The sequence below is a fragment of the Rhinolophus sinicus genome, chromosome 7, assembly GCF_057876585.1.
Source record: "Rhinolophus sinicus isolate RSI-liver-muscle chromosome 7, RSI-T2T, whole genome shotgun sequence".
Lineage (NCBI taxonomy): Eukaryota > Metazoa > Chordata > Mammalia > Chiroptera > Rhinolophidae > Rhinolophus > Rhinolophus sinicus.
The window spans coordinates 28,438,790-28,455,209 of record NC_142507.1 but is presented as its reverse complement, the minus strand read 5'-3'; the positions used below and the strand labels follow the sequence as shown (position 1 = coordinate 28,455,209).

At 36.0% G+C, this 16,420-nt stretch overlaps 1 protein-coding gene across 3 annotated transcripts in view; it reads right to left on the bottom strand.

The window, feature by feature from the left end:
* PRKDC (protein kinase, DNA-activated, catalytic subunit) overlaps window positions 1–16,420 on the bottom strand; it is a 270,606-nt gene that overhangs the window by 140,197 nt on the left and 113,989 nt on the right. For all 3 annotated transcript variants that reach the window (XM_074318994.2, XM_074318995.2, XM_074318996.2), the window contains exons 39-41: window positions 15,495–15,662; window positions 12,682–12,809; window positions 1,834–2,041 (exon numbers count right to left, since the gene is read on the bottom strand). In XM_074318994.2, coding sequence (XP_074175095.1) covers window positions 1,834–2,041; window positions 12,682–12,809; window positions 15,495–15,662 — 504 coding nt within the window. The remainder of the gene's footprint in view (window positions 1–1,833; window positions 2,042–12,681; window positions 12,810–15,494; window positions 15,663–16,420) is intronic.

Below are 16,420 nucleotides of genomic sequence, written 5' to 3'. Positions count from 1 at the left end.
GCTCAATATAACTGATTTTGGACTTCTGGTTTCCAAAACTGTTAGACAATAAATTCCATTGTTCTAAGCAACAAAGTATACAGTAATTTGTTACAGCAGATTCAGGAAAGTAATACACATTTTGGTACCAAAAGTTGGAGGCTGCTGTAACAAATGCCAAAAATATGAAGGGGCTTTGGAATTGGATGATGGGTAGAGGACAAAAGAATTTTGGATACATGACAGGAAAGCATTGATTGCCTTGTAGAGACTATAGAAATATCAACATAAAAGGCACTGGTAGTAAGGGCTCAGAAGACGTGAAGAGCACAGGAAAAAAAGCAAATAGTGCCTTACAGAATAGCTCAATCATCAAAAATATCTTTCTGGTAGCAATACGGACATTAAAGTAGTTGGTGAGTTCTCAGGAAATAAACGTAGTTTTGCAAACTGAAGGAAAAGGGATGCTTGTTATATAGTGGTAGAAAACTTATCTGAAGAGTGTCCTATAGTTGTGCAGAAAGCAGAACTTATAAACTATACAATTCAATATTTAGCTGAGAAGATTTACAAACAAATTTGTCGGAGGTGCTGCCTGGTTCCTTCTGTGCTGCTTATAAAAGAATGTGAGGTGCCAGAGATAAACTGAGGTAAAAACTGTTAAGCAAAAAGAACCAGAACTTGACAATTTGGGAAATTCTCAGCCTATCCAGCTGTAAAAGATGCTAACAATAGGAGATTCACCGTTAGGAAAGAGTGCTCTAGAGAGAAGACCCAGGGTATGGCTGAACAATCTTTAGCTTGTGCTGAAAAAATTAAGCATGTGACTCATGGATGCCCTCAACTGTTTCAGCAGAAGCCAGGACTAGAGATGAAATTATCCACCATATACCCGTGGATGACTCTCTTGTCCAATGGAATAAATCTCCAGACATATCTAAGGGAGCCATAAGGTTTTTGAGAATGTTATACCAGAGGAAACACTGCCAGATGAAATGAAAAAAGGCTGCTGTACTCCCCAAATTCTAAAGGCAAGAAACACATTGATAAAACTATTCAACTGTAAACATATGCTACCCTTATAGAAAAAAAAAAGGATGACTCCAAGGATGAAACCGTTGGTCCAGAGAGCAGAGCATCAGTCCACAGAGCATTTTTCCCTGGTCTTGAAACCTAACAGAATTTGCCTGGCTGAATTTTGAGATTGTTTGGGAACACTAACTCTTTTCTTACTTCCATTTTCTCCTTTTTGGAACAGGAATGTGTATAATTGTCATCCTATGCCAGTCCCACCATTATATAATGAAAGCAAATAATTCATTTTCTAGTTTCACATGTCCACAAATGGAGAGAATTTTGTCCCAAGATGGATCATACCCAGAATCCCACCCACACCTGATTTATAAGATCTGGATGATGAGATTTGGGTCTTTGAGCTGATGATATTTAAATGAGATTGTGAACTTAAAAGTTGATGTTGTAGTGAGTTTAGACTTTGAAGGATATTGTGATGGGATAATTCTAGTTTGCAAGCAGAAACATTTGGGCAGGTGAATTGTGTTAGGCTGGAACATGTTCTAACCGCTGGAACCTGTCAATGTTACTTTATATGACAAAAAGGAATAGACAGATGAAATGAAGTAAAGGATCCTGAGATGGGGAGATTATCCATGTGGGTCCTAACTGCAATCACATATTTATGAGATTTAACTACAGGTTGTTATCTAAATGTAGAGGTAATGCTTCTCACGTAATAGAAACCCTTTGACTAAACACATGGCAGTTTCTAATAGCACTGATCAAGGAGATCTGTCAATTCTTATTAGTATTTAACTTAGAATAGTTGCCTAATACCTTTATAAATCTGGACTTCAATACATCAATGGCATCAACCACAATTTTACTAAAAAATTCTCTTAAGGCATCTAGGCTACAGTGCCACAGCAGAGTGAGGAGGGAACGGTCTACAAATGCTTGGCGAGTGATATTTGAAAGTAGGTCATCCCTCCTGAACATTCTGTATACACTTTCCAGAAGACTGAATTGTGTGGCACAAGAGCTCCTGAGAAAAAAAGAAAAGTATATGATTCATTCATGCTCTGAACAAATACTTTGAGTGCCTACTCCATAACAAGCAAAGTAAACACCAATGATTATGAATTCAAAAAAACTTGACAGGTTTCTATGTATCTATCTACACACACACACACACACACACATATGCACATATATATATATATATATATATATGCATATATATGTATATAAATAAATAAATCATGAAATATAAGAGACATTTGTACACAAACCATATTACTTTAGTCATGCCCAGAAATCTTCATGACAAATTTAGGCATTAGGAAGAATTTTTTTTCATTACTTCCAAATCTGATCTTATTTAGAGAACATCTGGAAGGTTTTAGAAGAGTCTCAGGCCTAAAGACTGTCACATTCACAGAATCTGAAACTCATGAAATATGACTTAAAAATTCTAGTCGCTTCCTAGTAGTGAATTACCACTCCTATTTCCTATACAGAGATATATTCATTTGGCCTTTTATTTTCTCATCTGGGAAATAAGATATTTGAATGAGGACATATAAGAATTTATCTACAAATCTATAAATCAAGACCACAGAATTAGTTTTCCCACCTATAAAAATTAAGAGGTTAAGACTAAATGATCATTAAAATCCTTCCCAGTTCTGAAATCCTGATGCCCAGAAGTTAGATATGAATTAGGGCAAACATATTAGATTCAGAAGGCAATTTAATCATAAAATTTTAAGATTGCAGGACACTATTAGATGCTACATGGGCTTTTATAATATTCATTTGGGTACTTAGATTTAAGTTTTCTTGAGCAGCTTCCTGCTACTGAGCACAGTAGAGATGCACAGCCCTGAAACATCCAACTAATACAGAAAGCTAAAAGGAGGAGAAAAAAAGATTTAAAAAATCTGATTTTTAATATGGGCCAAGAAATGGTTTACTGAAACGTAAATGTAAATAAGCATTAAATATATGAATATATGCTCTGTTTAACTCATAACAAAAGAAACACAAATTAAAGCAACGTTGAGAAATCCTTCCTTACCTACAAAATTGGAAAAACTCCAAATATTTGACAATATACTGTCAAGATTGTGACCAAAATTACAAATTCATTTAACTGCTGACTTACATTTAGAAATCCACTCCAAAGATATACTGACAAAATACAAAATCACATATACACAGGGATATTCACTATGTCATTATTTTATAAATTGTTTCTTTCGACTTAATTTTTTTGAATATGTACAATAGTTATGACTCAAAGCAAAAGATTGAACCCAAAAGTTCATCAGTAGGGGACTACTTCAAAACACTATGATACTTCCATGCAATAATGATACAGCTGTTTAAAAAATAGGAATGAGGAGGATCTCTATGAACTGATATGGAGTGATCTATGACGATATGAAGTGGAACATAAGGAAGGTGAAGAGGCAGAAAAAGAATAGGAGAGGGGACAGAGAGAGAAGCAAGAATCTTGAATAGAGCTTAATTATTACATTATATACTTAACAACTTTGAGTCATAACTATTGTACATATTCAAAAAAATTAAGTCGAAAGAAACAATTTCTAAAATTCGAAAATTAATTAAAATGAGCGTATCTAATTGGTTTAATAATCACACATTGAGAAGACTATATCAAGTAAATTAGGAACACAAAATTTCATGGTATGTGTTTTCTAAGTAAATTATAACTAAAATGAAAATTTAAACTTCATCCAGCTGTCATTATTGTTGGTAGTAAAACTAGTATTATTTTTGAAACTATTTTATATATATCATAGGATAAAGCAATCAAGTTTGAAGGAATGTTACTGGAAACACTATAAAGGAAAAGAAAACGAGAACTACAGTTTTTAAAAAAGAATAAGTTAAATAATAAATCCCCATAATGTTAAGATTGAAAGGGAAGTATCAGTATGTTTTTCTTCCTTAAAACCAACCAACCAAACAAACAAACAAAAAACCCCTACTCTTCAGTTGTGTAAACTGGTTGTAAGAGCAGTACGACCCAGCAGCATTAAGTTCACCTAGGACCCAGACTGTGGCCTCTAAATACCCATTAAAAAAGAACCAAGGCTCTTTGCAAAAATGGATGATTCTAGGTCAAGGTGAGCCTGAGGTAATCTGTTGAGCCAAAAAGCAAAGAGAAGATACCAAAAATTAATGGATTAATGTCAAAGAACATGGGAGCCAGTATGCAGGAACACCCACTGGCCAAAGATGAAATAATTTGAACATCAAAAATAATAACGGCAACTGATTGAAACTTATTATATTTTTATTTTTAAAAGTTCTGAAAATTAAAAAAAATAGAAAAAAAATTGAACCCATTTTCAGAGACAAAAGCAGCTTTTCAGTTAAGTTTTCAAATTAGGGTGTAAAATATCCTACGCATACTTTTCTTCCCTTTTTCAAAATTGTTTCAGCTTTCAAGCGTGTTTTACATTTCCATATAAATATTAGCAACTGCTTGTCAAACACAAAGTGTTGCTGGAATTTTGATAGAGATTGCATTAAATATATACAACAAATTTAACAGTATTTAATCAAACAATTCATTAGTATGGAATGGCTCTCCATTTATTTAATCTTTACTTGTTTAGTTTCCTTCAGCAATGGGTTGTAATTTTTAGTGTGCAAATCTTGCACTTCTCGTTAAATCTATTCCTAAGTATTTTATTCTTTTTTGTTGCTATTGTGAATGGAAATTGTATTCTTAACTGTTAATTCGTTCTAATAGTTTTCTGTTGATCTTTAAGACTTTCTACATCATGCTATCTGTGAACAGACATCTTTCTTACCCAGTTGGTTGCCTTTTATTTCTTTATTTAGCCTGACTGGACTGGCAAGAACCTCCAATGCTATGGTGAATAAAAAACAATAGAACTCCTTGCCTTGCTCACAAACACAGGATAAAAGCATTCAGTATTTCACAATTAAATATTTAGTAGGTCATTGGTTTGTACACATGACTTTGTGTCAGTTTTATTATAAATGGGTGTTGGATTTAGAAATAAATTTATCTGCATGATAAGTTTATCTTCATACACGGGTATGAAAATGTGGTTTTGGTCCATTATTCTATTAATATGGCATATAGCAATTGATTTCAGGATGTTAAACTAGTATGACATAGGACAAATCCCAATTGAATACAGTGTGTAATACTTGTATGTAGGTGGGTTTCTGAAAACTTTTGTGTCCATATTCATAAAAGATATCCATCTATACTTTTCTTCTCACGTTTTTATCTAGCTTTTGTTATCAGGGAGGTACTGGCTTCAAAGATAGTTGGGAAGAGTTCCTTCTTCCTCTATTTTCTTAAGACTTCATAAGATGTTATTTCTTTTTTAAATATTTGATAAAAATTCACAAATAAAGCTTATCTCAGTCTTCCACTGTGTGAAGATTTTAAATTATTCATTCAACTTATTAGCTTGTTAAAAGTAAATTCACATATTTTATTATTTCTTGAATCAGTTTTGGTAATGTGACTTTTCACGAATTTCTCCACTTTAAATTGCTAAATTTGTTGGCAAAATGCAGGTCCTAACATTTCATTACACTTTTTTAATTTCTGAAAGGTCAGTAGTAATGTTCTCTTTTGTTCCTAATTTTCATGACTTGTACTTTCCTTTTTTTAAAAATTAGAGTTGACAAACAGTTAAGTTCAGTACGAATAGGCATGACAAACCATAGGCATTACAATGTTATTGACTATATACACTATGCTGTACTTTACATCCCCATGATACGTTTAGTAACTGGCAATTTTTATTTCTAAAAACCTTTAAACTTTCTCCCCCATCCCTACAAACGCCCTCCCATCAGGTGACCACCAGGTGTTTCTTAGTATCTATGAGTTAGTTTTGTTTATTCGTTCATGTGTTTTAGAATCCACATACGCTCCTGTAAGTGTAATCACACTGTATTTATCTTTCTCTGTCTGACTTATTTCATTCAACTTATCTTCTAGGTCCATCCATGCTGTCACAGATGGTAACATTTAACTATTTTATCGCTGAGTAATATTCCGTTGTATATATGTACCACATATTCTTACTTCATTCATCTACAAAGAACACTGAGGTTACTTCTTCGTTTCCAATTCAAATGCCTCTTATTACTTCATTTTGTCAGAATGCTCTGGCTAGGACTTCTTATAATATGTTCTATACAAGTGGTTAATGTGGATGTTCTTGTCTTGTTCCTTATGTCAAAGAAAAACCTTTCCGCTTTTCACAATTCAGTGTGTTAGCTATGGGTGTATCATATGTAGCTTTTATTATGTTGAAATATGTTCCCTCTAAATCCACTTTGTTGAGAATTTTTACCATAAGTGGATGTTGAATTTGTCAAATGATTTTTCTGCACCTATTGATATGATCATATGATTTTTACATTTAATTTTTTTTGTGTCTGTGTGTGAATCTTGTTCATTTTATAGATAGTGAACCAACCTTGCATCCCTGGAATAAATCCCAGTTGACCATGGTATATGATATTGTCAATATATTGCTGAATTCGATTTGCTAACGTTTTGCTGATGATTTCTGCATCCATGTTCATCAGGATACTGGTGCGCCTGTGCACATACATATAATGTAGGGCAATTAGGTTTGGGAACTTGTTGCAAAAATGCAGCTACCTTTACTGATATCAGAGGGATTCTTCATTATGAATTTGTACCAACTGGACAGTTAACCAAGTTTACTATTTGGAACTGCTGAAAAGGATGCGTGAAAAAATTAAACACCTGAACTTTTCTCCACCAATTCATGACACTTGCATCATGACAATGCACCAGCTCACACAGCACTGTCTGTGAGGGAGTTTTTAGCCAGTAAACAAATAACTGTATTGGAACACCCTCCCTACTCACCTGATCTGGCCCCCGAGTGACTTCTTTCTTTATCCGAAGATAAAGGAAATATTGAAAGTAAGACATTTTGATGACATTCAGGACAAGGGCAATACAATGACAGCTCTGATGGCCATTCCAGAAAGAGTTCCAAAATTGCTTTGAAGGGTGGACTAAGCACTGGCATCAGTGCATAGCTTCCCAAGGGGAGTACTTCGAAGGTGGCCATAGTGATATGCAGCAATGAGGTATGTAGTACTTTCTGTAGGATGACTTCACGAACTTAATTGACGGACTTTTGTATTATATTTTTTATATTAATATGTATATATTAAATGTCTTGGTATTGTTTGATATCAGGGTAATGCTAGCCTTGTAAAATGAGTTTGGGAGTCTCTGTCCTCATCAACCTTTTTGGAGTAGTTAGAGAAAAACAGGTATTATTTCTTTTTTGAGTGTTTGGTAAAATTCACCGTTGGAGCCCTCTCTGGTCTAGGAGTTTTGTACTTTGGGTGTTTTAGATTACTGATTTGATTTCACTAGTAGTTAGCTGTCTGTTCAGATTTTGTTTCTTCCTGATTCAGTCTTGGAAGGTTGTATGTTTCTATCGATTTCTTCCAGGTTGTCCAGTTTGTTGGCATTTAACTGTTTGTAGTATTTTCCTGTAGGCCTTTTGTATTTCTGTGGTGTCAGTTGTCAGTTCTTTCTTGTCTGATTTTATTTCTTTGGGCCCTCTGTTTGTTCCTCAATGAAACTGGATGAAGGAGTATCAATTTTGTTTATCTTTTCAAAGACCCAGCTCTTGGTTTCATTGAGCTTTTGTATTTTTATTTTTTTGACTCTATTTCATTTCTTTCTGCTCTGATCTTTATTATTTCCTTCCTCCTACTCACTTTAGGCTTGCTTTGTTCTTTTTCTATTTCCTTTAGGTGTCAGGTTAGACTTCTTATTTGAGATTTTTCCTGTTTCTTGAGGTAGACCTGAATTGCTATGAATTTTCTTAATAGAACTGGTGTGGCTCTGTCCCATAGTTTTGGAGTTGTTACGTTTTCATTTACATTTGTCTCAATGTATCTGTTGATGTCCTCCATGATCTCATTGTTAGCACACTCATTGTTTAGTCACTTGTTACCTAGCCTCCACGGGTTTGTATGTTTTTCATTTTCGACTTGTAATTTATTTCCAGTTTCACACCATTGTGATCAGAGAAGTTGCTTGACGTGATTTCGTTCTTAAATTCATTGATACCTTTTTCTGTGGCCTCACATATACCCTATGGAAAATATTTCATGTGCCCACGAAAAGAATGTATATTCTGCTGCTTTTGGGTGAAATATCAATTAAGTCCATTTGGTCTAATGTGTCATTTAAGGCCACTGTTTCCTTGCTGATTTTCTGTCTGGATGATCTATCCACTGATGTCAGTGGGGTGTTAAATAAAGCCCCCTACCATTATTGCCTTACCGTCAATCTCTCCCTGTATGTCCATCAATATTTGCTCTATATGTTTAGGTGTTCCTTAGCTGGGTCCATAGATGTTTACAAGAGTTATATCCTCTTGCTGGATCATTATGCAAGGCCCTTTGTCTCCTGTTACAGCCTTTGTCTAAGTATTGCTACCCCAGCTTATTTTTCGTTTCCATTTGCATAAAATGTCTTTTTCCATTACTTTAATTTCAGTCTGTGTATTCTGACCTGACGCGGGTCTCTTGTAGGCAGGATATGTACGGATTTTGATTTTTTGATCCATTTAGCCACCCTACATCTTTTGACTGGCCCTTTAGTCCATTTATATTTAAAATAACTGTTGATAGGTATGTAGTTCTTGCCATTTTATTGTTTTCTGATTATTTTTGTAGTTCATCTCTGTTCCTTTCTTATTCTCTTGCTCTTTCCTCTTGTGTGTTGATGACTTCCTATCGTGTTATGTTTGAATACCTTTCTCTTAATTCTTCTGTATTTCTTACAGATTTTTCATTTGTGGTTACCATGTGCTTCATACATACCAAGGTATGTTTATAGCAGTCTATTTTAAGTTCATGGTTGCTTAAGTTTGAACACATTGTAAGATCACTATAATTTTTACTCACCCCCTCCCAGTTTGTTTTTTTCATTTGGATTTACCTTTTTTGTGTGTGTTTGTGTGTATCCCTAAGTTCACTGATATAATTACACATGGTCTTCCTAATTTGGTCTTTTAACCTTTGTGCTGGCTTTATAGTTGGATGCGCTACTGCTTTTACTACGTTTTTGCCTTTGTCAGTGAGAATGTTTTTCTTTCCTAGATTTCTTATTCACGTTTTTTATCTTTCCTTTTCCTCTTAAAGAAGTCCCTTTAACGTTTCTTGTAATACTGGTTTAGTATACTGATGAACTTCTTTGACTTTTTCTTGTCTGGGAAACTATCTCTCCTTCGATTCCGAATGATAGCCTTGCTGGGTAGACCCATCTTGGTTGTAGTTCCTGGCTTTTCGTCATTTTGACTATTTCGTGCCAATCTCTTCTGACCTGCAAAGTTTCTGTTGAGAAATCGTCTGATAGTCTTATGGCAGCTCCCTTGTAGGTAAATAACTGCTTTTCTCTTGCTGCTTTTAAGGTGATCTCTTTGTCTTTAACTTTCGGTGTTTTAATTATGGTGTGTCCTGGAGTGGGTTATGGTATGCCTCTTTGGGTTCGTCTTGTTTGGGACTCTTTGCACTTCTTGGACTTGTATGTCTATTTCCTTTGCCAGGTTAGGGAAGTTTTCAGTCATTAATTCTTCAAGTAGGTTTTCAATCCCTTACTCTCTCTCGTCTCCTTCTGGTACCCCTATGATGCGAATGTTGGTATGATTGATGTTGTCCCAGAGATTCCTTAAACTATCCTCATTTTCTGGGATTCTTTTTCCTTTTTGCTGTTCCAATTGGGTGTTTTCTGCTACTCTGTCTTCCAGATTGCTGATTCGATCTTTTGCTTCATCTAAACTACTGCTGAATCCCTCTAACGTATTCTGCATTTCAGTTACTGTATTCTTCATTTCTGACTTTGAAAAAATGTTTCAATCTCCATTTTTATGTTTCCTATCTCTATGTTGAAGTTCTCACTGAGTTCACTTATTCTTCTAAGTTCATTACGCGTTCTTAAACCATATTTTGAACTCTACATCTGGTGATTGTTCTCCCTTTCATTTAGTTCTTTTTGGAGTTTTGTCCTGCTCTTTCATTTGGGACAATTTGCTTGTCTCCTCATTTTCAATGACTCCCTGTATCTGTTTCTATTTATTTGGTAGATCTGCTACGTCTCCCAATGTTGACAAAGGGGCCTTATGTAGAAGGTGTCCTGTGGAGCCCAGTGGTGCCGTCTCCCTGGTCATCTGAGCCTGGTGCTCCAGGGGTGTCCACCTTGTAGGTTTGTGTTCCCTCCTGTTGCAGTTGAGTCTTAATTACCGTTGGCATGTCAGTCGGTCGCGTTGACCCTCAGGCTGTCTGGCTGGGGACTGGTTGTGACTACAGCGGACAAGCTCTTATGCGAGGACTGACCCCAGAGAGGGAGTCCCTTTAGCCATCGAGTCCCTGGTCCCATCGAGTCCACCTTTTGGGTGTGTCGTTTGTGAAGCTGCCTAGGTGGTGCTCTGGTGTGAGCTGAAGCCTGCCACTGTGTGTGTTGGTTCTGGAGCCTCTTGGGAATTGCTCTGGTGCAGGTCAAGGTCAGCCACTGCTTGTGCCAGAGTTGGAGCCTGTTGGTAGAAGCTACAAAATGATCTGCGGTTGGTTGCCGCTTGTGCTGTTCTTGGAGGTGCCTGGCAGAGGCTATTCCGCAAACCAAAGCCGGCTGTCACTTATGCTGGGCATGGGCCCCTTTGGTAGGCACTGCGATGTGAGCTGAGGGCAGCTGCTACTTGTGCCAGGCTTGTGGCTGCTTCATTGAAGCTATGTTCCAGACCTAGACTGCCCGATGCTTATGCTTGGGGCCTCCTGCTGGGAATTACAGTGTAAGTTTAGAGTGGTGGCCACTTGTGCTGGGCTTGGGTCACTTAGTAAGAGCTACAGGCATGCCAAAGCCAGCCACTGCCCGTTTGGCGTTTTGGACCTTGAGAGATTTCGGGAAAGTCTGCAGCCCAAATTGAGGCAGGCCACTTATGTGGAGGAGCCCCTAGAAGAGGCTCCGGCTGGGTGAGCTAGTTTAGTGGGGTGGGGTCTCAGGGAACCACCAGGGCAGGGCAAATGATGTTAACCAGGTTGTTGGAGAGCTCCGATTTGATGTCCGCCTGGGTGGGAGGAGAACTCCACCGAGGAGCAATGGTGCCTGATAGTGCTTCTGTCCTCAGAAAGAGCTGCTCCTATCCCTGCCCCTCCAGCACTGACCCTGAAGTTAGTGAATTTAGTTCTTCCTCGTATATCCCTGGCACTTTCGGAGCTGCTGTCCCTGCGCTGGAGCTTAGAGTGTGTGAGTTCGTGATGGTGTGAGTCTGTGTGCAGTCCCTTTAAGGTCTGTGCCTCAGTCTCCCGCCGTCCTTAGTTTTCTCGGATGAAATCCCGTCTGGTTTTCAAAGCCTCATGTTATGGGCAGTGCCTCTGGTTGTGGAGCTCAGTGTGGGGCTGGAACCCCTCACTCCTAAGGTGGTACTTCTGCACCTGAGAAATTACTTCTGTTTCCTAATACCACACCACGAGTGTGAGTCCTATCTGTTCAGCGTGTCTGGCCCTCCTCCAAGTGTAGAGGTGCCTTCTTTGTTCTAGCCTCAGTTACTTGTTGTTCCCTAATTTAGTTATAATTCTGGTGTGGTAGGAGGTTACTAGCACAGAATTTACTTATCCCGCAGTTCTTGATTGGTACTCTCTTATGAACTATGCTATCTCCTTTTATTTGTGATTATCTAGCTAACAGTTTCTTAGTTTCATTTCACTTTTCCAAAGAACCAATTGTTCATTTTATTGATTTCTGTCCGCCATTTTTCTAATTTTTATTTTACAAATGTTCACTCTATTCTTTCCTTCCTTCTGCTTGCTTTTGGTTTAGTCTTTTCTAGATCTTAAGGTGAAGGTATAGACTACTGATACAGAATCTTTCTTATTTTTTAATATAGGCATTAAAAGATACAAATTCTCCTTAGCATTGCTTTAGCTGCACATCACAGATTTGGATATGCTTTATTCTTATATTATTCAGATTAAAGTACTACTGATTTCCTTTATTTCTTATTTGACACAAGGGTTACTCAGAAATGTTAAGTTAGTTGCTGATTTAGAAATATTTCGGATTCCTAATCTTCCTTCTGTTGTTGATTGCTAATTTAACTTTACTATGATGAGAGAAAATGCTTAGTCAGATTTCACTTTTAAATTTATTAATACATGTTCAATTACCTATGATATGGTCTGTCCTGAAGTATGTTCCATATGTACTCAGAAAGAATGTGTATTTCCTGTAGTTATATGGAATGCTCTATAGTTGGTTGTGACATTTTTTGAAAATGGCAAAAAAGGAAGAAACTACTAAAGTTGTGCTACATCATGGGTGAACCTCAAAAACATGGTGAAGCAGCAGCCAAATGCAAAAGGGATGATGAATTGGAAAGTGCTAATGCTTATTTATTCTGGAGTTTCATTTATAGTCTTAGATTTGAAAATGTTTGAAACTTTCAATATGAAAGTCTTTTTTTCTTACAAAAAGAAGACAGAGATGTAAGAGTCGAGTATAATTGCCACTCAACCTTTTTTGATACAGAGAAGACAATTTCCCACATAAGTAAAAAGAGTATTGTTCCTGGCATCCCAAATTAGAACAGAATTACTTACTTTCTGGCAATCTTTTTGAAAGTGGATTGAAATAATTCTTCCATAATATGTTGCTGTTCCCGACAAAGAATTTCTGTCATCAACTGCAACAATACGGGACTTTGAGATAATTCCAATGCATCTAGAAACTATATATAAAAGAAAAATAATAATAATAATTATAATTTTGTTGGATTTCCATTTTCGTTTTGTTTTTAATAGTTTGAATAAAAAATAGAAAATTATAACAAATTTCTCCAATAATTAACTAATGTTAATTCTTCTGTCATTTTTATGTGCCTTCAGTGAGGTCATTTTCATTCACCATTTCTGGTTCTTTTCTTCTGGATATTTCTGTCTTTTCTACATGATCTTCACTGCTCAACAAATATCTAGGCTGCTCATCTAACATTCTCATCACTACTCTCCCATTTTTCATTTCAATGTCTGTTTGTTCCACTTTCTAGGAGATACACGCAATTTTATCTTCTTTGAATTTGCTTTTTAAATTTTGCTTTTATATATTTAATTCCAAAGAGCACTTATTTGTTCTAGTTCTTGAACATAATACCTTCTCTCATCTTTGAAGTTACTCTGTATAGTTTCTTTGATGTGTTCTAATCGTCCTTTGTTTACTCACTTCCTTTTCCTGTTTTTTGTATCTTTCTTAGGCTGGAAACTTTTTGCAAATGTTCGGTGACTGTACGTACACAGATATAAAGGCATTTATATTAAGAAAAAGTACTAAAGATTTAGAAACTTTGTGGATGCTTCAACCATTAAGTGACCGATTATTGGGGAACATGATACTTAGATGGTACCAACATGATGGTTTCACCCCATCCATTACTTGGTAATTGCAGAAAGAACACACCATTCAACAGAGATGGGGTAATGACCATCTTAACCACTTTGATGTCACTAACAATAGGACAGTGACACTGAGTGCCTCCTGATGTGCTATTGTTGTCAAAAAGATTTTCCTGAAACTCATGACTAAGCCTTAAGCTTCACTTCCAGTTTAGAGGAAATGCAGAGGTTTAGGGACAAGTTAAAAAACATCCCAAGGAAATAATCAGACAAATAGGGGACAACAGCCAAGAGTAGTACTCTGGTTTCTTCCAAAATTCAATGTCATGGAAAATAAAGGGGAAAGCGTTAAGTAGTTCTAGATTAAAAGATACTAGAGACATGACAATCCAATGCAATCGTTAATTAGACCCTGGTTTGAAAAAAAGAATAGCTGAACATGGTGGCAAATGGAGAAATGTGAACATGGACTACATAAGATATTAGAGGAGCATTAATTTACTCAGATATGATAATAGTATTGTAGCTTATTCTTAGGACATGCATGCTGAAATATTTAGGGGTGAAGTATCACGATGTCTGAAACTAACTTGCAAATGTTTCAGGCAAAACACACACACATGCACCCCAAAACAAATATAACAAGATGTTAACTGTTGTCTGTAGGAGTTGGTAACATGGATGCTTGTTGTACTATTCTTTCAATTTTTCTGCATGTTTGCAAATTATATGAAAAGAATACAGAGGAAATCTGTGTGGAGGGTGGTGTTTGTAAACTGGTCTTTCCATGTGGCTGCTTGGCTTCCTCAGTGGGTCTTACAAACAAGAGACCTGGGAAAGCAAGTCAGAAAGAAGCTGTAAGGCTTTTAAAACTAGTCTTGGAAGACATATAACATGACTTCTACTGCATCCTTTTTGTTGACGTCCAATCCACACAGAACAGGAGGAAAATCGGACTTTGTTTCTCAAAGGAAAAGTTACAGTGTATGAAAAACATGTGAGATGAGATATATTGGTATAGCCATCTTTGGAAAACACAAACTGCCACACCCATACCATATGTTTATCTCTATTGTAGCATTTAGTAAAGTGTGTTTTAATCATCAGTTTTTTTCTGTTTCTTCCTTGCTTTACTATAATCTCTTTGAAAACAAAGATAATATCTTCATTATTTTTATGTATTCAGACATTGGCCGAGGGCTGAATGATAGGCCACTATTTCCCCTACAATGGTCACTGTCTTAGTTTTTCTTTGCTGGGTGAATCCCTGAATTTTAGCTGAGCATACAGTTGTCCTAAATGACAACATTTACAGCCATGCTTACAGATGTATGTGGCAAATTCCCATTTGATAAATTCACATATCAAATTAGTAGGATTGATATGTGTAAATTCTGGATTAAGCCCTTAAAAGGAAGGAATGTACTGCCTACTACACTTCCCTAACTCTTGTTGGTTGGAAGGGAAAACAAGATAGTAGGAGCTACAGCAGCCATTCTGTACAAGACAGAAGCTATGTATGAAAAATGATAGAGAAAAAGGTAAAAGCAGACTAAGTTCTGTTTACTGTGGAGCTACCTTAAGTTGCCAATCTAGAACTATATAGAAGAGAGAAATAATCTACCACTTTATTTAAGCCACTGGTATTTCAGGAAACTTCAACTGTGTATTAAATAAAATGGGTGATATACACTGAATGTATCTCAAACAACCAGTACTCAAATTTTAGAAACTGAAACATATTGGTAATATTCTATTTCTTAGCTCTTTTTGATATTATTCTGTAAGACTTATATATTATACATGAAATATTTAACAATTTAAAATTGGGGAAAAATGAAATCCAAAGGATTTAGGTATGCATTTACCTTCACAGACATTCAGCTTTCAAAATGAATTAAACTGAATTCTTAAATTTAGAACAATTCTGATTTTGAATATTTCACTTAGTTCTCTTCATTAAGAAATGTAACATAAAAACAACACCAAAGCTTTAATTTTACTTGGTACTACTAAAAACTAACTTTTTTCATGCAGTCCACGTAATTATTATACCGCAGAGTTCCTGGGGGAAATTCTTCAGACTTCATAGGGAAATTAGAAACGATGAGCTTATCAAGAACCTGCTTAAGGTTCTCAAGACTGCCTCCAGTAAGATTGGTGAAGAATGGAAGAAGAATTACAGCTTGACCCTGTGGAGCAATGCACATGTATGAAATTGCACTAGTCATGACTTACAGATCCTACAGAATAAATAAAATTGTTTCTAAAGACTTTGCAAACAAAGAACTGTGTAGATTCAATGAAAGACTTTAGAATATTTTCTAAATTACATCAAAAAACAACCTAAACGCAAAGGTGTATCATGGCTTTTACTCTAGAGGTAAGGGGGCCCAGTTAGGGCTATATACATGTAAATAAAAAGGACATTGTATGATGGTTCTGTACGTTATTTTCCTAAACAAATACTCTAGTAGAAATATAGTAGATAAGTTTTGAGTGGAAAAAACATACTGAATAACCTATGCGGTAATTCACAAATATTCCTTGCAGAACTAACTCAGAACTTCATACAGAGCTTAACAGAAACTAGGTGTTGTTTCCTATCTCCCCTGAGTGGCAGGTAAGTTCCCAGATTCCCTCATACTGATATATAAGAAACTTGATAAATAACATAGAGTGGAACATTGCAAAGAAAATCCTCATGAAAATCCAGTAAAAGACAGTTTTCAGTAAGGTCACATTTTATTACAATGTACAATCTACTTATTAAAGGACTTTAAAATTAAAGTATTTTTTTAATTATGTTCCTGACCCTAAAAATTACCAAGATATTTTATATTAAAGTATGGTAATCTCATTGTGGTTATACTTAACTTTTGGAGAGACATACTAAAGTATGTGCAGATCAGATAACATGACACCGGGGGTTTCCTTCAATGTGATGGGT